The sequence below is a fragment of the Chelonoidis abingdonii genome, chromosome 7 (assembly GCF_003597395.2).
Source record: "Chelonoidis abingdonii isolate Lonesome George chromosome 7, CheloAbing_2.0, whole genome shotgun sequence".
In the NCBI taxonomy this organism is placed as follows: Eukaryota; Metazoa; Chordata; order Testudines; family Testudinidae; genus Chelonoidis; species Chelonoidis abingdonii.
This window is the reverse complement of record NC_133775.1, coordinates 60,564,074-60,589,438: the sequence shown is the minus strand read 5'-3', so window position 1 is coordinate 60,589,438 and position 25,365 is coordinate 60,564,074. Positions and strand designations below refer to the sequence as shown.

Sequence of the window (25,365 nt, the reverse complement as noted above, 5' to 3'; positions counted from 1 at the left end):
AAAAGAAAGAATCTCTCTTGCTCCCCTCATATATTTGTATTACTGCTAAGAAAAACAGGCAATTTCTCTGCTATATGAGTTACATTCTCTTTACTTAATCTTATAAAAACATAAGCTTACATATAAAAACTTCACCCCATTATAGCCAGACACACAAAAAAGAACAGATATAAAAACTCAAACATACATGGGCAGGAACAGTCTTCTTGTTCTGTGTTTGTAAGGGACTAGCACAATGGGGTCCTGGTCCATGACTATGGCTCCCAGGCACTACAACAATCCCTACTGAGTCATTAGCAGTAGCACTGGTGGTGCACAAAAAGATTTATCACATGATAATACGCAAACCAAGTGTGAAATCCTGGCTGCACTGAACTCAATGAGAGCATTGCCACTCACTTTAAAAGGTGCCAGGATTTCAGCCTAAGAATTTAACACATCCAACATGCTCCTTGCTTGCATAATTAGCAATTTACTCTCAGTTCAGGAACAACAAGAAGTCACTCTCACATTACAACCAGCAAGAAGCCGACAAGGATGTAATTAAGTTGAAATTAAAGGAATACACGTAATGAAGAGTTCACTGTATGAACAAGTAACTTGATACAAAATAAAGCAATGACAACGTCAAGGACTACCCATCATGTAAGATCCCTGACTGTATATTGACTGGTTGAACCATAAGTTCACAACTTCATTTCATGCTGATTGCACATATCTTGTAGGTACTCATTTTATACTGACAGCAAATCAGCTTTATGCCAAATGCACCTGACATTAAGCATCTCTAATTCACTGTAGTTTTGACAATGAACTACACATGACAACTTTACAAATACTGAATGGCACATGCTAATACCATCTTTATGTTAATTACATGAACCAGGCTGCAACTGCTTTAGCCTCAGCAAATTGTGCCTATCATAGTTGAAGATGACTGCAAACAGCAATGAGCAATCACTTCAGTTTCAACTTGACAACTGCCTGGAATAGGATGAGCAATATAACCGAAACCTAGATCTTCTAGGTGGTTCCACTCTGTACTGAGATTAAATCAATCACATGCTAAGTAGTTAATATAATTAGCACAGCTATTACTAGATCTTAAGAGCCAAATTCCACTCCAATAGATCTCAGACTTGGCAAACTGAGTTGTGCTGGGAATCAGTCTCCATTAACCTGTCTTGATCAGCTAAATGCTCAACTGTGCCTACTCTAATGAAGCACTATCAAGCTTCTAGACAAGACAGTCTGCTCCTTGGCTACTCAATATATTCCTAAGCAACACTGGAAAGGAGAGAAGGGGGTAAGAGAGCGAGAGACAAGCAAGCAGCTGGCCCAAGGGAGAAAAAAGCAAAATATTGCTTCTTCCTGCCAAAGAAGAAAAGGTTTAGGGGGAATGCTCTGAGACCAAAGGTCTGGACACAATGACAAGATGTTGAATTCAACACTTACTGCTGGAGGGGTTCTCAAACTGGGGGTTGGGACCCCTCAGGGGGTCACAAGGTTATTAGATGGGGGTGGGGTCGCAAGTTGTCAACCTCCATCCCAAACCTTGCTTTGCCTCCAGCATTTATAATGATATTAAATATATAAAAAAGTGTTTTTAATGTATAAGGGAGTGGGTGTCACACTCAGGCTTGCTATTTGAAAGGGGTCACTAGTGTAAAAAAAAAAAAAAAAAAAAAAAGTTTGAGAGCGACTGGCTTAGAACCTGTATTTTTCTCTTTACTTCGGGACCTGATTGAAGAGTGTCATGGCTATATATAGCTTGAGGTCAGACTGGCTAACGCCCTGCTAGGGTTTGTGGGAGCCACAGAGCAGTGGATCTCAACCAGAGGTACATGTACCCCTGGCGGCACACAGGTCTTCCATGGGGTACATAAGCTCATCTAGATATTTCCCTAGTTTTACAATAGGCTACATAAAAAGCACTAGCAAAGTCAGCGTATGAATTTTTAGTTTGCAACAATGACGTGTTTATACTGTTCTATATACTATACACTGAAATGTAAGTACACTATTTCTATTCCAATTAATTTATTTTATAATATGGTAAAAATGAGAAACTAAGCAATTTTTCAGTAAAAGTGTCCTGTGATACTTATGTCTGATTTTGTAAGCAAGTAGTTTTTAAGTGAGGTGAAACTTAGGGGTACCCAGGACAAATCAGACTCCTGAAAGGGATACAGGAGTTTGGAAAGGTTGAGAACCACTGCCCTACAGGAAGGACTTTTTTCCTCTATAATAAAGCCCGTGCAGGTGTTTTGCACTTTATTTGGCTGCTCACTAAGTTATGAAAACTAAGGAACCATTTAGGATCCTCTAGATGAGGACAGTAGTTTGGAGCATCACACTAGCAAAAATTGTCAGCACCTGGCCTCCCACAGGTCATCCCAAAGTAAGTACCATTAGAAACAACTGTCAATCTAGTGACAGCAGTCCCATGGTATCTCCTATCCACAGGAAATACAGAAAAGCACCATAATTATTTAAAATACCTGAAGTGTTGAAGTGAGTTTTCATATGAAGCCTACTAAGTATTTTAACCTCTCTTATTAATGAGATAACTATAAGAAGTTAGGGGAGGAAGCCAGACCTTAAAACATTAACCCTACTGGGGATAAACCTCAGTCAGAAGACCAACACACAAGCTCATTTCTATGCAGAAAATGAAAGTTATTAGAGGCTACAATAGTTTATCCAAACCCTCAGGTCATATGGTAGGCAACTCTCCAAAGGTCCCAAATGCCTTTTTCTTGTGATCCAGCCTCTGAATATGAAATCTAGGCTGCAAATAATAAACTAGTTACCCTAGAAGAACATTAGTCAGCAGTGCAATGCTAATTAAGGTGTGAAAGGAGCTGGATGGTTCATTTGACCCAGTGTCTTGCTTCCAGTATTAGCTAAAATGCAACTCAGTTTATATTCACATGGACTATTTTCACTGGAGATTTCTTGCGCAAAAGAAAATTATTCTTAATGTTAAGAAACATTTAGTTTTATTTCTAGATTCCTAATACAAAAATATATTAAAATTTAATTAACAATCTGTCCTAGAGAAAGCAGACTTCAATATATATGATTTTCAAGTTAATAGGCTGCTATCCAGAGTGACAGAAAAACCCATCTTGGGTTGGAGGTAGAAGGAGGAGGTGGTAGAATTATGCTGTTCCTTTCTATTTCAAAGAAGAAATTAAAGTATTAAAACAAGTAGCGTCCATGGACAGCAACAAATGAAGAATATGCCAGATTAGAGTTTTGTATATAAACTCTCCATCCGTATTTTATACACCCTTTAAAACCAAATAGATAAAAGGCATTTATACAGAGCCAATCACCTTGGTATCTAGCTACCAACAACACAGCCATAAAATGTCTCAGAAAAAAAGAGAACCTACTCTATCCATTTACTAACTGCCAACTGATTTTACCACAAAATATGCTACAGAAAAGCAATGTCCAGACTCTTATTACAATGTATTTACTCTAAGTTTTGTATCTATAGCTAGCTCTAAAACTTAAGTTTCAAAAGCATTTTTACCTGTACATTATATCGCCATGTGAACCCTCCTACTGCGCACTAAAGTTACACCCAGTACTCTTAAATACTATACAGTTTCCAGCAAGGAGAAATGAGGCTTCAAACTGATTCCCCTATCAAATACAGTCACAAGAAAAATCAACTTTGGAAATGAAGTCAGGTACCTAAAATTTATGGTACCATTTCTCTCTGCAGACAGCATATACCTAAATATGATCTGATTCATGAGCATATGCAATTATTCCTAAAGTTTAGTCTCTGCCACAGATAACTAGGTGACTATTTAAGGATTCAGATTTATAAGAGCCAGTTTGGCCAATGTCCTGGAGATTGCAAACAATCTCTGGCCTTTGACCGTCTCTCCAGACATATGTATTAACTTACCTGAGAACTGCCACTGAATCCTGGAGGCTGGCTGTACTCCGTGGAATCAATAATATTACTGTAAAACCAAGAGAAACAGAGCCTGCTTAAAATCAATCACTATGCACTCATCCTTTATCGTTTTCAACCTACTTACTTTTCCTATTACATCTTGCAGCAAGATTGTGTTTGAAATTCATTCTGTAGGCATGAAACATAAGCCTTTTTAAATATACAGAATGAAGATATGTCTTAAGTCTACAAGAAATTCTAAATTACTGTTAAACACACTTCTATCCAAGTACAGTCAAGTGTGAGAGTGTTACAAACAAAATTTCAGGACAGACTGGTCCTGTATTTAAATCATGCAGTGTAAAGCACACCTTCTACACACTGCTATTAAAAAATTATTGTGTAGGTATCCCTTCCTTCCTAAAGGGAGTTACTGGTATTTCATGGGGTCCAAGATAGTGATGTGAAGGGAACGGTCACAAAGCTAGTTTGGAAAAATATTACTGTCCCAATCACCTTAATATTATAGAGATGATCTCTTGAAGTGTCTGACCTACCCCCGCCCCTCCCCCCCCCCCAAAAAAACCCACAAAAAAACCCCTGGTACTTGAGTTGGGAAGAACAGATCTCTAAGTTGATGTTCAGATCTCTAAGTTGATGTCCAGAATTACAGCTCAGCTCCTATGGCATGCTATTTTCCAGTTTTGCGTACTTTTAATTTTGAGATAAGATGCAGAGTTTGCCTCTTTTGGACTTTTTTTTCTCCAGAGGCTAGGAAAGGAACAAACCACTTCTCTATAAGAATAGTTATTTATAGTTAGCTCCTATCATGCTGACCACCCGCATGCATTGACTGAAGCCAAGATTTGAAAAACAGCTCGTCTAAAGTGAGGCACCTAACTGTGTGTTTGTGAGCTACAGTTACATGCCGAGTACCCAGCAGCTCCCACTGACTTCAGTAGGAGCTACAGACTGTTCAGCACTTTTGCAAATCAGGACCATTATTTAGCCAACTAAAGCATTTAGAACCCTAACTTTAGGCACCAGTGCTTGAAAATCTTGCCAGTAACATTTTATTTCTATATGATACACAAATCCTTTCCCCACTACCCCCTAATAATGAGCCTTTTATTTGCCCCAAAGTATTTTTAGATTACCACACAAGAACACTATCATGTTAAAATTATTTAGTCAACAAACTATCTGTGTTACAAATATCTACTGTAAAAAAGTATTTTGAAAGCCTTGCTTTCACCACTATTCTTGGCTCATTTTATTTCATGTGGCTTCAAACAGATTACTCAGTTTCACTTTCATTTCCTCACCTACAATGTATGTTAGATACAAAAGTATTGTTCTCACTGAAGATTGTTTTAATGGGGGGCGGGGGAGTAGAGAGGTTGGAGGAACAGGTAGTTTTTATAAGGTTACTGGAAATATTTTTATTGGTCTTGGTTTTGTAAAAAGTGATTTTACACAGATTTGTTTAGGTTCTGGTTGCCAGCGCTGATCACCAACACTGACATTCCAGTGCATGATGGGACTACCAACGTAGCATTAAGCGCATTTCCACAAGCTGTAAATCTAGAAAGAACAAAATACTTGTAATTTGGCTTTAATACTTCACTCCAATATCAGTTTTCAAAATCTGCTGGAGGCAAATCTGAGTTGAAGAGAATGTTAAAACTTTAACACATCTGTATTTAACTTTTAAGTGAACTCCAACTGCTGATGTCTTAACACTTGCACAGTCAAAATAGAAAAGCTACAGGCAAAAAACAAACCATCTGCTAGGAAAAGATTTTCTACTAGATCTTTGTGGAGGAAAAAAAGTAATAATGCTGCTTCAAGCATATTCAGAGACAATAAACTTTAATCATGGGGGACGAGGGGCAGGCAAACTCAGAAACTAAGAAAATGTATACACCAGTTCCTGCCAGTGACAGCAGGAGAGAGATGCACAGCTGGAAAACAATGGAAAATAAGCTGTTACTAGAGGCAAGTACATATGCAATTAACAGCAGCCTTAAAGTGTCTAGTCTTATTTTTGCTATAGATGTGCTGGTAACGCAATATAATCTGAGTTCCAGAAGTGCAGATATAATTCTGCTATCCACTGACAAATTCTAAGCCAGTTTTGTGCAATACCCTTAGCTGAAGCTGACTTGCAGATACTTGAATAATTGAAAAAAGAAAGATTATAAAAACCTTAAATCTGAAGTCCTGTTAACAAAGGCTTTAATATTTTTGTGATTAAGAAATTCAGCTACATTCACTAATTATAAAAGGCATAAAATCTGGGATCAAAAAAGGGAACAAACATCAACCTGTGGCTGGCAACTGGAGCAAGAAGGAGCAAATTTTGAGACAAAAGAACTGGAGTCAATGAACAAAAAATACTGCTTAAACAAAACGAACCTTTGGCAACCATGTAATTAATTTTTATTGGGACTCTTCCCCAGGAACTCATGACAGAATGGTTAAATTTTCTATTACTGCCTCCGAAACCAGAGGTGCATTCCCCCCACGTCATTCACCAACCAAAAGACACCAGGGTTTTTTTTGTTTGTTTGTTTTATTTGGGGGAGGGTGAAGAGAAATTTTGAGAAGTATTAGTTTTTAATCCTCTTCACAATTGTTTGTATTTCCCTAATACACAAAAACTAGAAAAACCTTAATCCTGTAAAAAAAGTACTGTACCATTACCCCAATGTTTCATCACATCTTGCTGAAGTGCACACAAAACATTTTTGATTTCTTTTAAGCAGCATTAGTTACACATACTGAATACAAATTCAGCAAAGTTACAACAGTGAGGTTTCCCACACCAGTATTCAGCTACAAAAAATACAGGATTATTTTAAAGTTCAAGAGTGCGGATATAAATGAGATGGAAGTACAAAGCACATAGCCAAAAAAGTGATAGTTGCTTATGACGACTAAGACGCAAATGTGGAAAATAGAGAAAACAGTTGAACTGGTCTTTAAACAGGGTGTGGAGACATTCAAGCAGGGAGGGGGAAAAAACGAAAAACCAGAGTATTGGAGTAGACTACTGAATCAGAAGTAAAAGTGGATTAAAGGATAAATCAGACAAGGCACAAGACTGAAGGCTCTAAATTTCAAGGGAGAATGCTGTAAATCTGAAGGGAAAATAGAACAAAATAAATTAAACAGTATGACAGACAAAAGGAAAAATCTGTTTTCTATCAGCACATATTTAAGGTAACTTTATGCTATTTTATAAAACGCATTAGTAACAAATGCTTACCAGATAAGTTATTACAGGACAGAAAGTATGCTGACAAGATATGTACTGGTTTAAACACACCATTTTAATTAACAGCAAAAGTTGAAAATATCCATATAATTTAATAAAATATTTGAACATGGAAAATTATATATTATAACTAATACATGAAAATATAAATACATTTCATTCTTACTGGTTCAGTGTGTCTAAAAAAAAAATGTGTTTTTTAGATGAAGTATTTCAGTTAACAGAACTGGAGAACTCAGCAAATTTTAAAGCTCCCATCAATTATTCTGTAGCACTCTTTCCAAGGAAAGATCGAGGTTGCAGTTTTTGAACTATTCACCACAACATATATTGAGTGCAGAAAGCCAAATTAAATTCAGAGAGTAGGTGGTTTCTAGGAAATAAACCCAAAAAATTAAAATGTTTGGTCATATGAAACCAGACACAAGACTACTGTGTGTCAAGAGATACAGGCTCTAGAAGTCATCCAGCAAGCGAAGGCTCTTAAGAACCCTCACATGCCACTTCTCATTTTAGCAGAGAAACTACAGAACAAGCCCTGATTTTGGCAGAGTCACTGAGGAGTACAGGAAGGGACTTCTCTCAAAAGCTTGGTAAGAGACTACCCCACGTGCATTCTGTATAAGTCTCTACTAGTCTCCTCTACAAGGTTCAGTTAATGCCAGACTAAATAATACTTCATTCAAGTCACATGGTCTGGAGAACAGAGCCACAGTAAATGGATCTTGTTACAAAAGGAATGCTGGGTCACAGCAGTGTAACAGACATTTCTAAAACCAAAAAGCCCAATGGGCTTACAAGACACATATTTTGCTTTATCAAAAGACTAATGTAAAGCAGTTTTATCAAAATAGCTGTGAATATTTGAGTAGTTTTGTGACCAAGATCTATAGTGGCCCAAGCACATGTACTTTACACAGACCTGAAAGAATGCCAGAAAAGCTTTGCTAGACTGGCCTACCCAGGTTTCAGAGAGATTTTTAAAACTGTTTTCAAACAACTTCTTGGGCTAGAAAAAAATTATTATTCTAGGTCCCAAATGGTATAACACAGTGCTTGAAAAATTCATTTGTTAACTTGCTTCATGCAACAGAACTAGACCATCTACTTCTGCAGAACTTACTGTATATACTCGTTCATTAGCCCGTTCATTTACAAGCCGACCTCCCAAAATGGATAGGTAAAAATAGCAAAAACTGTATGACCCTTTCATAAGCCGAGCTTATATTTCAGAGGTTGGAAAACTTTGGCTCCCGGCCCGTCAGGGTAAGCCACTGGCGAGCCGGGATGTTTTGTTTATTTGGAGCGTCTGCAGGCATGGAGCCCCTGAGCTCCCTGTGGCCACGGTTCACCGTTCCCAGCCAATGGGAGTTGAGGGGCTCCATGCCTGCAGGCACTCCAGGTAAACAAAACGACAATGTATTAGATATTCAATTCAATGATTCCATAGAGTTTAAAATCATCAAATTTTGGCGTAGACCCGTTTATAAGCCGACCTCCGCTCTTGGATGCGTCACTTTTTCACCAAAAATATTCAGCTTATGAATGAGTATATACGGTAAGCTTCCATTTTAAGGAAGAGTTTCTAGCCCTTATACTTAAAGATAATGATCCCAATGTGAGAAGTGTGAAGAAGTGCAGCATCAACTTACTCATAGACTCAGATTTTAAGGTCAGAAGGGACCATTATGATCATCTAGTCTGACTTCCTGCACAACACAGGCCACAGAATCTCACCCACCCACTCCTGTGACAACCTCCTAACCTATGTCTGAGTTATTGAAGTCCTCAAATCGTGGTTTAAAGACCTCAACGTGCAGAGAATCCTCCAGCAAGCGACCCATGCCCCATGGTGCAGAGGAAGGCAAAAAACCTCCAGGGCCTCTGCCAATTTGCCCTGGAGAAAAATTCCTTCCCAACCCCAAATATGGTGATCAGCTAAACCCTGAGCATGTGTGCAAGTCTCACCAGCCAGACACCCAGGAAAGAATCCTCTGTGGTAACTCAGATCCCACCCCATCGAACATCCCATCACAGACCATTTGGCATATTTACCTGCTAATAATCAAAGATCAATTAATTCCAAAAGTTAGGCTATCCCATCATACCATCCATCCATAAACTTACCAAGCTTAGTCTTGAAGCCAGAAATGTCTTTTGCCCACTACTCCTGGAAGGCTGTTGGAACTTCACTCCTCTAATGGTTAGAAACCTTCATCTAATTTCAAGTCTAAACTTCCTAGTGTCCAGTTTATATCCATTGTTCTTGTGTTCACATTGGTACTAAGCTTAAATGTTCTCTCCCTCTCCTGATATTTCCTCTGATATATTTGTAAGAGAAATCATATCTCCCTCAGCCTTCTTTTGCTTAGGCTAAACAAGCCAAGCTCTTTGAGTCTCCTTTCATAAGGCAGGTTTTCCATTCCTCAGATCTCCTAGTAGCCCTTCTCTGAACCTGTTCCAGTTTGAATTCATCCTTTTAACATGGGACAGCCAGAACTGCACACAGTATTCCAGATGAGGTCTCACCAGTGCCTCGTATAACGGTACTAACACCTCCTTATCTTTGCTGGAAATACCTCGCCTGATGCATTCCAAGACTGCATTAGCTTTTTTAACAGCCACATCCATTGGCGGCTCATAATCATCCTGCGATCAACCAATACTCCGAGGTCCTTCTCCTCCTGTTACTTCCAACTGATGTGTCCTCAATGTATAACCAAAATTCTTGTTATTAATCCCTAAATGCATGACCTTGCACTTTTCACTATTAAATTTCATCCTATTACTGATTCTGAAACTCCCAGCTTTCCCAAGCATCAGAAGCATGAAATTAACAAAGACTCATCAGTTTCACTGCTAATATTCAGAACCCTGTGAGTGGCACAAACTATCAAGAATCATGGCAATTTCAGGTAGCTACTACTTGCAGAAGCAATGAGACGCAGCACAGAAGAGAGATACTGGAGTTATTCACTGGTTTAAAAAGTCCCAGAAGATGAGAACTTGCAGAGGGATAGAGTATCAGATACCTCTTTTTCCCTTCTTCTCCCCCAAACTTTAAAACACCTACTGCATGATTATGAAAGATTAGCGTCCCAAACAGGATCCGGGGTAACAACCTGTTACAAATACCAGCAGCTATTGGAAGGGCTCCTCTCCAATCCATTGTCCCTGAAACTCTCCAGTGTAGTACCTCCCAACATCTTTCACATATACCTCTGGGGTATTATGTTTAGTTCTCTAGCTAGCAGACATGTAGTAAAGTACAAGTATCAACCAAAACCTCTGCTGGTAACCTCTGGTTTAAAGAGCTACTAAAACAAGTGTTTCCAGAAAGGAAAAAAAAAAATTAATTTAATATGCAAGATGAGAGCTTGGGGGCATCATAACTTATTCCAGCTGAATGAATATAGGAATGTACGCAGAGTGAAGCTCACTTTAAACTGAATCGCTGACATGCGCAACTTGGACACACAGAAGGTTATTCACAATTACATCTGTAATCCAAGGCACATAATATGCCAGACTGAAAAATTCCCATCAACAATACACTAGGGAAATGACATTTCAATCTAACTACAGAGTTATACAGGCAGGTGGATAGAACCAATGAGTCTGTTAAATTTAAAAATCTGACTATGGGAACATGCAAATTTAACCTTTCATATTGAACAGGAAATCAAAGGTCATTCACTTATTTAATATGAAACTGTTTTGGACATCATATGTGCCAAACACCACAAATTAAATACATGACCTTAAAAGCACAGGTGTACATTTAACACTATCGTTTTACACCCAGGAAGATCTTTAAGCTAGCTGTGAATTCACAACACAGCATTCTCCACTAATATATTGGCATGAAAATAAATACCACTGAGAAAACAGATGGGTCACGTGAACGTTATTTTTATATGATCCAAGAACTAGTGGACTTGTGTGCATGGCATAGCAGAGGACTAAAGCTATATGAGGGATCTGTAGCACAAATTCTGAGCAGCTGCGAGCTTTGTACCTGTTTGAAGGCGAGGGGGCTTCGAACTGAGGCACCGTACTATCCTCACTGACTGGGGAATATAAGCCACTCATTTCCTGAAACAGAGAGCCAAGTTACAACAAAATGAAAGACATGTATGCAATGGGCATCTTTCAAATACATAGTTTTAGTGTATAATTTAATTTTTGAAGTACATAACCATAGACATCTAATTTTGCTTAATTCATACAAAGGAATCTTCCCTCTTTCCCCAGTAACTCATTCCTATTTCCTGCTACCGTTCCAGTTGGTCTTCTCAGGGGCTGTGGCCAGTGCATCTTGCTCAAGGATCAAGGTGGCTTGCATCTTACATATTAGAGATCAATGGTACTATCTGAGAGAGAGCCTGCCGCCACCAGCTCAGAAGCAGGAACCTGGCCATTTCCCAAAAATGCATCTTACACGACAGTTCACTTGTTCTGCACTCACACTGCTAAGACAGATACAAACTTATTCCTAAAACAGCCTTTGCAGATGCAAAGGAAGGTGGAATTTGGATCAAGGGAAGAATACATGATGGACTGAAAAGAACCAGAAAAGATTAAGTTACACACTAGGCTTCAGCAGCATCACCTGCCACTGATGGGGTAGACACACCATCTAGTAGACTGGTTAGATTCCTAGTTGCTATTGAAAGATCAGGTAGAAGCTATGGCCTGGTCACCTCTCCCCCCAACATACCTTTTAAAAAATCTACATATATCTAAGATGCTGCACTTGTTTCTTTCAGAGGTGGACAGATCTTGCAACTATCATGCATGACTATCACCTCCAGATCATTAGTTACAGGGTACATGATCTAAGCGCACAGAACCAGCGCTTTTAGACTTACACAGGCAACAATTTTTTCTGGATAGAATGTAAGGCGTTTGTTTTGATGTATAAAGCCTAAATGGCCTGACATCCCTTTATCCGAAAGACCATTTCTCTCCCCATGTTATACAGCCACATCTGTACAGCCAATCAGTGGAAGCCCCACTGATAAAAGAGAGGAGTAAGTAGCAGGATGTTCTCCAAGAGGTACTTTGGAACTTGCTCTCCCCTTCATCTGAAACTGACCTCCTTTATCAGCCTCAAGAATACACTACAATGCACATTTGTTTTTCCTAAGTGGAGAAGGACTAGGCGGACTCTTGGATTAGACTGAATTTTTTTTATAGACTGAAATATGTTTTTATCTGCTGGGTTGATTTGAGTTAGGTATTGGGTAAAGGAAAGTTCCTGGAATTGTTTGTTTTATTTGCATTTTATAACAGAGCAAAGTGCCTAGAGTAAATGATACTCTTTCACAGAACATGTATACAGTGAAAGTAAATAAAGAAATCTAGATATGGGAGCTTGTGGATACTAGCTGGAGGGCCATTGCTGAAGAGGGATGACAGATTCAGGAGTTCAGTTGGTGCCTGAATAGCTTTTTGGGCAGTGCCAGTTCATGAAGCTGCAGAATTAGCTCCACAGCCTCTCAAAGCACCAATTCTCCACTCCCAGAGATGAACATTGGACATGACAGAGCAGAAGTAGTCCAGGGAGTGTTCTACAGAATGAATCGGGACAGAGGAAGCAAGGTGGCAGGTTTAGAAATACTTGGGAAACAAACCCTTAGAAGACTACAGAGCATCCAAGAACAACATAGAGAAATGAGAAAAAATGTGCATTGTGGTTCGCCTTCTATATAGCAGTGTTTTCTACTTCTGCTTTTCCCAATGCACCCCCTGCTGGAGGACCTCCCCCCCCACATCTAATTTGGGATGTTTGCTATAGTAAACCACCACAATTGACCATGTAATATTTTTGTCATCAATAAAACAACTTCCAATGCCACGTTACTATGCTGAAGTTGTATTTTTTATTATTATTATTATTATTATTATTATTTTTTTTTTTAAAAAAAAGGAGTGGAGGGGAAGACTTGGAAAAAATAACTTGAGTAGTAGGTTTGAACTGATCCCTTTCACCAAGCTGCAGCCTGTACACATTCAGTAACGAATAAATTAAAGAAAGAGCATCGTCTGCTCATTTTTCCATTATTGAAGCCACGGCCATAAATTTCATGCAGCATCACACAGAGAAGGAAACAGTTTGATGGAAATAAAACACTGCCAGAGTTGCAAAGAATGTCTAGGCTACTCACCTCCACTCGTTTAATATCCTCTTCCAGAACACTTAGCTCTTTCTGGATCTGCTCCAGTTGCTGTAGAAGAAAGAATAAAGGAAATCTAAACCAATTTGCACTGGCACCACCATGGACATCAAGTAATGGACTTAACTTATGATGCCTTAACTAAATTAGCAAACAACATTTCAGATAGTCACTATGCACAAAAGTGTACACATTACCTAGATGAGCAAGCAAGCAGACTACTTTAAATGGCACTTATGATTGTGAAATAAAAACAGTACAAGCAAGATTATGTTCTTCAAAAGTAGTCACAAAAGGCTCCAGATTATTAAAATGTACTTCACTAAACCCCTTTCTTACAAAGATCTAATAGTTCTTTACAAATAATTATGGCTTGAAACCTCCTGAGAGCCACAGGGATCACATGACCTTAAACAAGATGCAGACCTCTAACAAAAAAGCAACTCTTCAAAATCCTTTATAAAGAGAGAATTAGTGCTTACTTTCCATAAAAACATGCCAAGGGTAACCATATACAGTTGAAATTACATTCTACCTATCTGAAAAGTTTGCCATTACATTGCCAGAGCAGGGATCTGTCCAGGGCACCAATGTTAAGTCTCCATGACACTTTTAAGGGAGTGGCTTTGGACGTACATCTCATTGAAAGATGGCGACTTAATACTCTAGCGACCCCTAAAACCGTGCAGGTCTTCAGTAGCTATTTAGAGGAAAGAGCACCATCTACTCAATCATTAACAACTTCACAATCACAGGATGCATAAGAGCTAAGTAGCTCGAAAATTTGGTAATTTGAAGTTGGCTTTGCTAATAGGCTCTACTATAACTATACGTATTTGTAACAGAAAAGAAAAGCTTCACTGTAGATCTGGTTCCCCAAGACACATAGGACTAGCAGAGGACTTTACTGCAGGCAGCCTGGCTGTGCCAGCACTATTTCAGTGTCGGCTTAATTCACTAAGTTAAATGCCACTGATGACCAGCTTTGGGGTTGTGTTTTAAAAATTGTTACTAACTGGGCAGTTCCACTAAAGAGTGCCAAGATTTCTGGAGATGAAGTACAATGCATCTTTTTAAACATAGATATGTAGAAGCCTCTCAGGTCATCCAAACTCAAAGGCATCTGTATGGTTCATCATAAACTCCAATGCTGATCAGCAAACTGCTCCCAGAAACACTACAGCTTGAATACTTGAGTTTGGTTCTTAAAGCAATAGAATACTTTGCAGAAAACAGACTTCTCTAAAGCACCTGCCACTGAACATAGAGTCTAGTATGTCAACTCTGCTATAGGTAACTCACTAGCACAACAACATTAAGAATTAACTATTTAACATTTTATTGTCTTTGAAGAGAAAAGCCTTTTTAGAGAGGGAAAATTAAAACAGGTATTGATTTTTTAGAAGATTTCTCTTTCCCCAAAGTTAGGTGACACTATGTTAATGCACCGATCTCACCGCTCTAAAGTTCTGGGCTCATTTATTTTGGTCACAAATGCGGTTAGTCCAGGGATTTAAAACTAGACTGCAGCAGATGATTTACAAAACCGGCACATGCAGCATTGTACAAGTGGCAGCATCAGCTTGAGAAAACCATAACTAGAATACTAATGGGCACTGTTGGTCTGGTTAGAGGTAATATTAGCAAAGCAGTCTGTAGGGGAAGCTTACACAGCATGTGTCATAGTTACGTTCGGCTCTAGCTGTCAGTGTCGTTAATCCCTCACGTTCATAAACTCCGTTAAAAAAAATCACATTAAAACATTTCAAAAATGTAGCATGGAGATAAATATCAGGAAATCTGCTCTAAAATTATTATTCTACAACATATTGGTTTGCAGCCAGAGATTAGAAAATGGCAAAGAAACAAGTGGCAGGTGTTGCAGTCATTTGGGAAAAAAAGAAGTGGGCTCCGTTATATGTACCTAACAGATACTTGTCAATGTCCAACTTCTATTAACTGTTGCATAATCCTTGAAATGAGAGATCTGGGACTTCCTTTACTATCTATCTATCTGTAGAAGGACAAATCTTTTAAAGAAAGCATAGGCTTATTAGACAGTTTTTAAATTCACTACTAAGGGCTTGTCTGCACCAGCACTTTACAGCGCTGCAACTTTCTCGCTCAGGGATATGGAAAAGACACACACCTGAGCGCTGCAAGTTGCAGCGCTGTAAAGTGCCAGTGTAGATAGTGCACCAGCGCTGGGAGCTATTCCCCTCCTGGAGGTGGTATTTTTAGTACTTTAACATTGCTAGTGAAGATGTGCCCTAAGTAAGGATTGGTCTCATCCTACTTCCTGAAGAGTTCATATCGCTAAAGACAAACCAAACCATACTATTTAACACTTTGGAATAGCAGTAGGAATTTCAGGTGAGGACGAGCTTATTGGGAGAGCTTTGTAAGAGCCCAGAGACTGTAAGAGGAGGGGTGTGGTGAATCAAGACTGAGGTGTACTGAAGTCAGGTGGTGCTGCTATAATGTTTAAGCGGCAGATATTAGTATTAGTCTCATTTTTGTGAGTACTAAGTCTATGCACACACATTTTAAAAGAAACTAGTCTACAGCAAACTTATTCAGCCAACTAAGCTAAGTAGCTGAATATTCAAACAGATCAATTTAATGTCATCTTGTGCCATGACATGTCTAAAGAACTGTTTTCAACATGAATATTTTACCTTTAGTCTAACAAAAACCGTTGAGTCAGTTTGTTTTCATTTTGATTAAACTCTTCAATGGATAAATGAATTATGCTTTTCATCCACTGTAGGATGTTTTAGGGCCAGGTAGTTCTTATCTGATCATTTCTTTTCTCTGAATAGATGCCTGACTATTCATAGTATTCCCTCCCACCCCCACTTTTCTTGTGCAAACTTAAAGCAAGTCAGTGTTGTCAATCACTAGGACAGTAATTGGCTCATCTTGGAATAGAGCCAGTAAAAATAGTTTCAGAGCTGTACTATACTAAATTTCTGTTAAAATGTATGTACACCCTAATAAGCCTATACACCACTGAAAGCATCTTCTGTAGAGCTAAAAAGAACCAATGTGATCAGGACTAATTAGAGGGGAAATTTTCAATCCAGTGGGCCTTAAAAAAAAAAAAAAAAAAAAGTTAACCTAGCTATACAGAGACCACACTACAGACACTCCCCGGGTTACGCAAACCTGATTTATGCAAATCCGCATTTATAGAAAATGTTCCATAAGTTCCATAAGCTAGAAAGTTTTTTGGTTTGTTTTTCGCGAATGGTCAAGTATACACTCCCGACTTACACAAAATTCCAGTTACGCAAGGCGTTCCAGAACAGAAAGCTTGCGTAAATCGGGGAGTGTCCGTATCTACAACCAGGTCCATTATTCCTAGTCTGGGACTAATTAGCAGTGAAACCCCCAAGTCATAAAACAAAGATTGTATGGACTTTGTGTAGTGCACACCAGCTTAAAGCTGTGCTTAAAGAAGTCTCTACATCCAATTTATAACATCTGATGAATGCATGAACTTAATACCAAGTAGCTGTCTTGCAAATGTGTAAAACACAAACATTTTCAGACCATGAAGTCTGAATCTTATACTGTTTTGTTTGGAAAGGATGTGGATTTTATAAGCTTCTTTGATACAAAATTTCACCCTTCTGACAGTGGAGAAAACTTTGATATCTTGGCTTCCTTCTATTACAGGATAATAGAGAGTGAAAGACGTGATTTCCTAAAACATTTAATCCTTTTGAAGTTAAGTTCTTTGCCTCTTGACAATGTGCCGTAACGTTTCCTTTCAGTGAACAGGATAAGGATAACAGAATGGAAGACTACTTTATCTTTAAAGCAAGTCCCTAATTTGAGTAAAATGTGCACTAATGAGATACCACTGACAGAGCTTTAGTCACCATAAAGAGAAATAATATAGCAAAAGGGTGAAGTGCTTCAAATGGAAGCTTTATAATAAACATCCAAAGTTGAGTTTTTAGGGCGCCACTGAGAAACTCATTGAAGATTAATAAGGATGCCACCCTCATAAAATCACTTGCTCTGTGGATGGTTAATTTACTTTTGTTTGTCCATGCCTTCCTATTGCAGAAACAGAAGAGTATATTTGTGCAGGACAGTCACTTTCAGACCTAGGAAAATTCCATGTGTTTAGTTCTAGGGCATGGGGAAGATTCAGGGCACGTTGTGATTTTGCACAGGAGAACAAAGGGATTTCCCTCCACAAAAGAAAGAATATAAGAGGCCCCAGAAACCCCTCCATTGTGTCTTCAGCTGGCTCAAGCCTCTCCACGCCAAAGAGATGCCTGAAAGAAACTGGAACAAAGGACAGTAACTACTGGGAAGTGATGGCTGGACCCAGAGGGCTCCATTGTGACCATTCTGGACAGCACTCAACTTGGATGCACTGGCCAGGTAGACAGGAAAAGCCTCGCGAACTTTTGAATTTTATTTCTTATTTGGCCAGTGTGGCAAGCTGATCAGCACAGGTGACCATGCAAAGCTCATCAGCAGAAGTGACCATGGAGTCCCAGAATCGCAAAAGAGCTTCAGCATGGACCGAACAGGAGGTACTGGATCTGACTGCTGTATGGGGAGACAAATCTGTACTATCAGAACTCCGTTCCAAAAGATGAAATGCCAAAATATTTGAAAAAAAAAAATCTCCAAGGGTATGAAGGACAGAGGCTATAACAGGGACCCGCAGCAGCGCTGCGTGAAACTTAAGGAGCTCAGGCAAGCCTACCAAAAAACAAAGAGGCAAATGGCCACTCCAGGTCAGACCCCTGAACATGCCACTTCGATCATGAGCCACATACAGTTCTAGGGGATGCCCCCACCACTACCCCATCCCTGAACGTAGACTCCTGCAAGGGAGTCTCATGCAACAAGGACGAGGATTTTGGGGACAAGGAAGATGAGGAGGAGGAGGTTGAAGATAGCACACAGCAGGCAAGTGGAGAAATCATCCCGAACAGTTCCTGGTTGATCATCACCCTGGAGACATTACCCTCCCCAACCTCCTAAACCAGGCTCCCAGACCTTGAAAGCAGAGAAAAGTCGCCTCTGGTGAGTGTACCTTTGTAAATATAATACATGGCTTAAAAGCAAGCGTGTTTAATAATTAATTTGCCCTGAAGACTTGGGATGTATTCACGGCCAGTAAGACTACTGGAATGCAGACAAGCAACATCCGTTCTTTATCTCTCTCTGTTATCCTCAGGAGAGTGATGATATTCATGGTCACCTGGTTGAAATCAGGGAATTTTATTAAGGGGACATTCAGAGGCAGCCGTTCCTGCTGGACTGTGCCTGTGGCTGAAAAGAAATCATCCCCGCTTTTAGCCATGCGGTGGGTGGAGGGGTGAAGCAATCATCTCAGAGAATTTGGGTGGGGGGGTGTTAAGCTGGGTTTGTGCTGCACGTTAACCCGAAAACCACAGCCCCTCCTTTTAAATAGCCAACCTATTTTAAATGGTCAACCCAACTCTCCCTTTTTTCCCCTCCCGCAGCTGCAAATGTTTCAATGCTCCCCCTATCATTTCCATCCCAGAGGCTAGTGCAGATAAGGCAATGAAATGTTCTGAGCTCATGCAGTCCTCCTGCACTGAAAGAGCCCAGCAGAATGCGTGGAGGCAGACAAATGAGAGTTCAGGAAAGCACAAAATGAATCCAAAGACAGGAGGGACAGGCAAGAGGATAGATGGCTGGAGCAAAGGGAACGGAGGCAGCAGTATGAGGAGACAAGGCAGGATGCAATGCTGAGGCTGCTGGAGGATCAAACTGATATGCTCCAGTATATGGCTGAGGTGCAGGAAAGGCAGCGGAGCACAAACCGCTGCTGCAGCCTCTATGTAACCAACCGCCCTTCTCCCCAAGTTCCATACCCTCTTCACCCAGATGCCCAAGAACACGGGGTGGGGAGCTCCGGGCACCCAACCACTCCACCCCAGAGGACTGCCCAAGCAACAGAAGGCTGGAATTCAATAAGTGTTGAAATGCAGTGTGGCCTTGTCCTTCCCTCCTCCACCACCCCTCGCAGGCTACCTTGGAAGTTATCCCCCTATTTCTTTGACTAATTAATAAAGAATGCATAAATTTGAAACAATGACTTTATTGCCTCTGCAAGTAGTGATCAAAGGGGGGAGGGCGGTTGGCTTACAGGGAAGTAGAGGAACCAAGGCAACAGGTTTTCATCAAGGAGAAAAACAGAACTGTCACACCGTAGCCTGGCCAGTCATGAAATTGGTTTTCAAAGCTTCTTGGATGTGCAGTGCTTCCTGGTGTGCTCTTCTAATTGCCCTGGTGTCTGGCTGCATATAATCAGCAGAGAGGTTATTTGCCTCAACCTCCCACCCCATAAACGTCTTCCCCTTACTCTCACAGATATTGTGTAGCACACAGCAAGCAGTAATAATGATGGGAATATTGGTTTCGCTGAGGTCTAACAGAGTCAAACTGCACTAGTGCGCTTTTAAACATCCAAATGCACATTCTACCACCATTCTGCACTTGCTCAGCCTATAGCTGAACAGCTCCTGACTACTGTCCAGGGTGCCTGTGTATGCCTTCATGAGCCATGGCATTAACGGGTAGGCTGGTTCCCCAAGGATAACTATAGGCATTTCAACATCCCCAATGGCTATTTTCTGGTCTGGAAAGTAAGTCCCTTGCTGCAGCCGTTCAGACAGACCAGAGTTCCTGAAGATGTGAGCGTCATGTACCTTTCCCGGCCATCCCACATTGATGTTGGTGAAACGTCCCTTGTGATCCACCAGTGCTTGCAGCACCATTGAAAAGTACCCCTTTCGGTTTATGTACTGGCTGCCTTGGTTCTCCGGTGCCAAGATAGGGAGATGCGTTCCATCTATCGCCCCACCACAGTTAGGGAATCCCATTGCAGCAAAGCCATCCACTATGACCCACAGATTTCCCAGAGTCACTACCCTTGATAGCAGCAGCTCAGTCATTGCACTGGCTACTTGGATCACAGCAGCCCCCACAATAGATTTGCTCACTCCAAATTGATTCCCGACTGATCAGTAGCTATCTGGCATTGCACAGTTCCAGAGGCTATGGCCACTCACTTGTGAGCTGTGAGGGCTGCTCTCATCTTGGTATTCTTGTACTTCAGGGCAGGGGAAAGCAAGTCAAAAGTTCCATGAAAGTGTCCTTACGCATGCGAAAGTTTCACAGCCACTGGGAATCATCCCAGACCTGCAACACTATGCGGTCCCACCCGTCTGTGCTTATTTCCCAGGCCCAGAATTGGTGTTCCACGGCATGAACCTGCCCCATTACCACCATGATGTCCAAACTGCCAGGGCCTGTGCTTTGAGAGAAGTCTGTGTCCATGTCCTCATCACTGCACTGCCGTCACCTGCTTGCCTGCTTTTGCAGGTTCTGGTGCTGCATATACTGCAGGATAATGCGCGAGGTGTTCACAGTTCTTATAACTGCCATGGTGATCTAACTGGGCTCCATGCTTGCCGTGGTATGGCGTCTGCAAGAGAACATGAGATCAGAGTAGCAGTGGAATTGTGACAATGGTTTGCAGCCCTATTGCACTGTCTGCTGCCAGAGCAGGAGAGCAGAGTAGCAGCGAAAGCGGTCATTCGATAATGATGGTTTGCAGCCCTACTGCACTGTCTGCTGCCAGCAACAGCCAGGACGCAACAGCAGTGGCTGAGCTGAGCGGGCTGCATACTGGCTGTGGTATGGCATCTGTGAGGAAAAAAAGGCGCGAAACGATTGTCTGCCATTGCTCTCACAGAGGGAGGGGCGACTGACGACACATACCCAAAACCACCTGCGACAATGTTTTTGCCCCATCAGGCAGTGGGAGCTCAACCCAGAATTCCAATGGGCGGTGGAGACTGTGGGATAGCTACCCACAGTGCAACGCTCCAAAAGTTGATGCTAGCCTCGGTACTGTGGACGCACTTCGCCGATTTACAAAGCACAAATTTCAGATCTTTTCCTCTTTGGGATAAATCTCTGAAGATCATTGATCAGAAGACCCTGAGCAAGACAGACTGAGACAGTTGATGTCTTGAATGTCCTGCTGTGGAACTTTTTGCCACATCCACTGTGGAAGAACTTAGTTTGCAAAGAATTTTTGAGTCTTACATTTACTGGGAAATCCCATATGTTTTTGGTATCAGAACCTCTTATGTTATGAAGCCTTTGAACAACAAGTGAAAAGGAATGCAGAGCTTTTTGGAAGAAGACAGGCACATATCCCAGTGGTCTTATTGTTGTTTTATCCTTACTTGTGAAGTTTGGAATCTGAAGGTTCCAGCCAGATATGCAGATAGTTGATGAATCTGGGGAACCCACTCAGGACAATTCACCTTTCTCTGCAGAGGAGTGGTTTCTCCCTGCCCTCTCTAGTTGAATTCCCCCAAGATGGAGAAACTTTCCTCTTTATTGATTTGTGGAGTGATGTCAGGATCAAAGCCCTGAATTCAGGATCTTTTAAGCAGAAAGCAGAACTCTTGAGGGAGGAAAGACATCATGTGAATCATTAAGAATGTTAAGTTTCTCTTCCTTTTCTATTTAAACAAAATCCTGTCTAACTTTGGTAAGGGGAAATGACTTTGGAAGCTCTTGGACAGAGCTAGGTGGAGAAGCAGTAATAATGCTCCTTCAAGCTCAGCTAGGAAAAGTGATGGGGGAGATCACCTACAGTGAATAAATTCGCTATTGCCTTTGCTTAGAGAGAAAGAATGGGAGAAGGGAGATGAAAGTAACACAACAGACGCTCAAAATAGAGCCACTGAAGAAAGGTTGCCAGGCACCACAAAATGAGGCTGGAAGTTAGCAACAACAGCAGCTGAGGCAAGGACTGGGGAAGAGTGGTACAGCTGTCCCAGAGAGTGAGATGCTCCTATAGCTTTTTCTGCTCTGAGAAAGATACCATAAAGTACCCTTGTAAGAAGTGGTACTGTGACTGTACCAGTAGAAACTGAAGTGTCCAGTTCCTCTTCATCTCCGGCCAACATACAGAGGGGAAACTCTTTGTTCCTCCCTCCATGAAGGACTGAGAGGATTGCCATTTCCTCGCCACCTTATCTTCACAGTCTTATCCTCTATTTCAGGGGTGGGCAAACTACAGCCCATGGGCCGCATCCGGCCCGCCAGCGGTTTTAATCCAGCCCTCAAGCTCCAGCTGGGGAGCGGGATCTTGGCTGCTCCACACGGCTCCCAGAAGCAGCAGCAGCATGTCCCCTCTCCAGCTCCTATGCATAGGGGCAGCCAGGGGGCTCCACTCTGCACACTGCCCCCACCCCAAGAGCCACCCCCACAGCTTCCATTGGCCTGGAACTGTGGCCAATAGGGGCTTCAGGGACAGCAACTGCGAATAGGGCAGCGTGCAGCAGAGGCGCCTGGCAGTACCTCTGCATAGGAGATGCAGCACAGAGAAAACCACAGTAGAAACAGTTAATATGAGAATTTAGTTTTGGTTATATTAACAACATAACTAAATACTATTCTAATAAATTATATTACAAGGGTATTGAACTCCAAGCACTACCAAAAGTACATGAGTCCAATAAGGTCCCTTTTAGTATGAGACAGCATCACCAATTTTTCATTTGAGAAAAAAAAAAACCTACCAAAGTGAGTCAAGACACATGTATCAATGAATACATAACAGATTAAAGTCTCTCATTTTGTTCCCTACATACTAGCAATTTTCTAGGCTTACTGTCATCTAATTCAGTTCTAACATCCCTTATTAAAAAGCTTGATATGTAAAGAAGCTTAAATAACTGAGTTTTTAAAGACACGGGCTAGGAAAATCCTACAACAACTATAAATCCACCTCAGAAGTCTTGGAATGTAATCAAGAATTTGTGACATAATGGAAGAATGATTGATTTCTAGCTTTGTCACCTCCCCTTGCCTACTCATTATCCTGTCCATGTGTGTAGATACTAAGCAATAAAGTGTGACAGGTAAAGAGATTAGCAAGAGCTAATTGCAACCGTGAAGAATTCACGCTTCTAATTCCTTGCAATTATCCCACACTAAGTATCCTTATTTCTACAATTTCACATTTTCATTATAGGAAAGAAACAAAGTTTGAGACATATTGATGAGACAGAAAGATAACTATGCTGAAATACTGAACAGGCAATTTCAGCAGAGCAAAGCTGTGCAACACTTCAGGATTACTCTGCTCTTCCAGGATACTCACCTGCTGAAAAATAATAATCAATCACATGACACATGGAATAAGAGGCCTCATTAATTAAATGCAAAAGACTTAATGCAGCATTAAGAGTATGCTATTAGGAAAAAACACAAATTACAATAAAGAAAAACAATATTTATGGTAGAGCTCCATAAGCTATGTTCTAGGATACAGATATCAATAGACCTCTTTCCCTATGCACAAATATGACACTTGAGATAAAGTAATGTACTCACACCCATAGATCCTACATTTGGATATATGGGGTCAACACATTTTCTGCAGATGACAAGACTTGGGACATGATTGTTCAAAAGTTTAGTGGCCTTCATAACAGTGAAGAGCACTGGAATTTGTCTAAGGAGCAATTGGTAAGGTCTCTCTTTATAGTTAAGTGTACAGTTGAGAGATTTTTTTTCCTTTAAGTTGTAAATGACACCAGCTAACTAATTTAAAAAGTGTTTTTTTTAACTTAAATTTAATATATCATGAGACAATGTATGTTTTAAAAAAATCTAAAATTAAATTAAACCAAAACAAAAAAAATTGCATTTGCGCAATGTGGCTGAGTTAATGCTGTTGTGAAACCTTAACTTTTAACATTCTTATTTTAACTGTCCAACTGTAACTAGGTTTTGCATTTGTTTAAATAAAAAAAAGAAAAACTAAAAAATATTCTCAGAGCTGTTTAGCTTGACCTTAGCAAGCCCCTTGCTCTACATCTTTTTCAGCAGAAGAGATTGTCCGATCAAGGAACTAAGAAGCGTACACTTAATTAACCATGCACACACATGAAAAAACATACATTCATGTTAAATTTGCACTGCACACAAATAGATTCTCTTATGAATGATTAATACATACATTTCAAAGAAGTTGTATCTCTGCTTTGTTTAAAAGTTTTGTTTCAGAGCCATTGGTATCCATGAGTTTCAAACTTAAGCCATTTTTGTTCATAGCATTTTTTTTTCAAGAAAAGGTTATTAGAATATTTTAATTACATGGGGAAAGTCATTTTTGCACCATGTTTCCAAATTCAAAAGGATTTTGCTCAAATTTTAAAAAAAAATCTTTGTGAAGACATCATACATGGATAACTTCAGCCCCAAAAGATCAGTGTTTTAGAAAGTTACGAGCATGTGAAAACAAGGAACTCTAATGGGAGATTCTTCCGCAATTGCTACAAACTTACATTTCCCTTTTAGAGGGCCAATGAACATGACTCAGTTCTTAAGTTGAAAAAACATCTTTCAATTTCATGTTCTACTCCAAAGTGCAAGTACATAAAAGTAGCATCTTCTTATAACAGCTATAGATCTTCTCCTCAAGAGCATCCAGGAGCATTTGTTTACTTTTCTGACCAAAATAAAAGCTTTATTATTTATTTCTATTTCAGACCCAGCACAACTAAGATAATGAGTTGGATTCTATGCTGGCTCACACTCAGTTATCACAAATTCTAATTGCAGAATTTTTATTGTTGGCGATGTCAGAGCCCAAAAGTATGGAGCTTGATGTTCTGAATCCAGGCTGAGTTTTCAGTTTTAGGAGTTGGGGGGAAAAAAGTGTAAACTCATACTGAGCCAATCTGATCTGGAGCCATTTGAATATAGAATCCCAAGGAGCTACTTTGACAAAGTAACAGAGTAAGAAGTCAGTAAGACAATCTTAGGACTTACAGCTTCAAAAGTAATAGTATCTAACCTATTTGGTGGTTTACAATATACGTTATTCCAACCACCTTATAGGCACATAACTTGTTCCAATCTCCTTGCAACTAGGGCTGTAGCTGTTTATTATG

The 25,365-nt window shown here is 40.3% G+C and overlaps 1 protein-coding gene across 2 annotated transcripts in view; it reads right to left on the bottom strand.

Annotated features, from left to right (window-relative positions):
* COP1 (COP1 E3 ubiquitin ligase) overlaps window positions 1-25,365 on the bottom strand; it is a 212,900-nt gene that overhangs the window by 158,302 nt on the left and 29,233 nt on the right. For both annotated transcript variants that reach the window (XM_075067916.1, XM_075067915.1), the window contains exons 7-9: window positions 13,370-13,429; window positions 11,218-11,294; window positions 3,929-3,986 (exon numbers count right to left, since the gene is read on the bottom strand). In XM_075067916.1, the coding sequence (XP_074924017.1) occupies window positions 3,929-3,986; window positions 11,218-11,294; window positions 13,370-13,429 (195 nt within the window). The remainder of the gene's footprint in view (window positions 1-3,928; window positions 3,987-11,217; window positions 11,295-13,369; window positions 13,430-25,365) is intronic.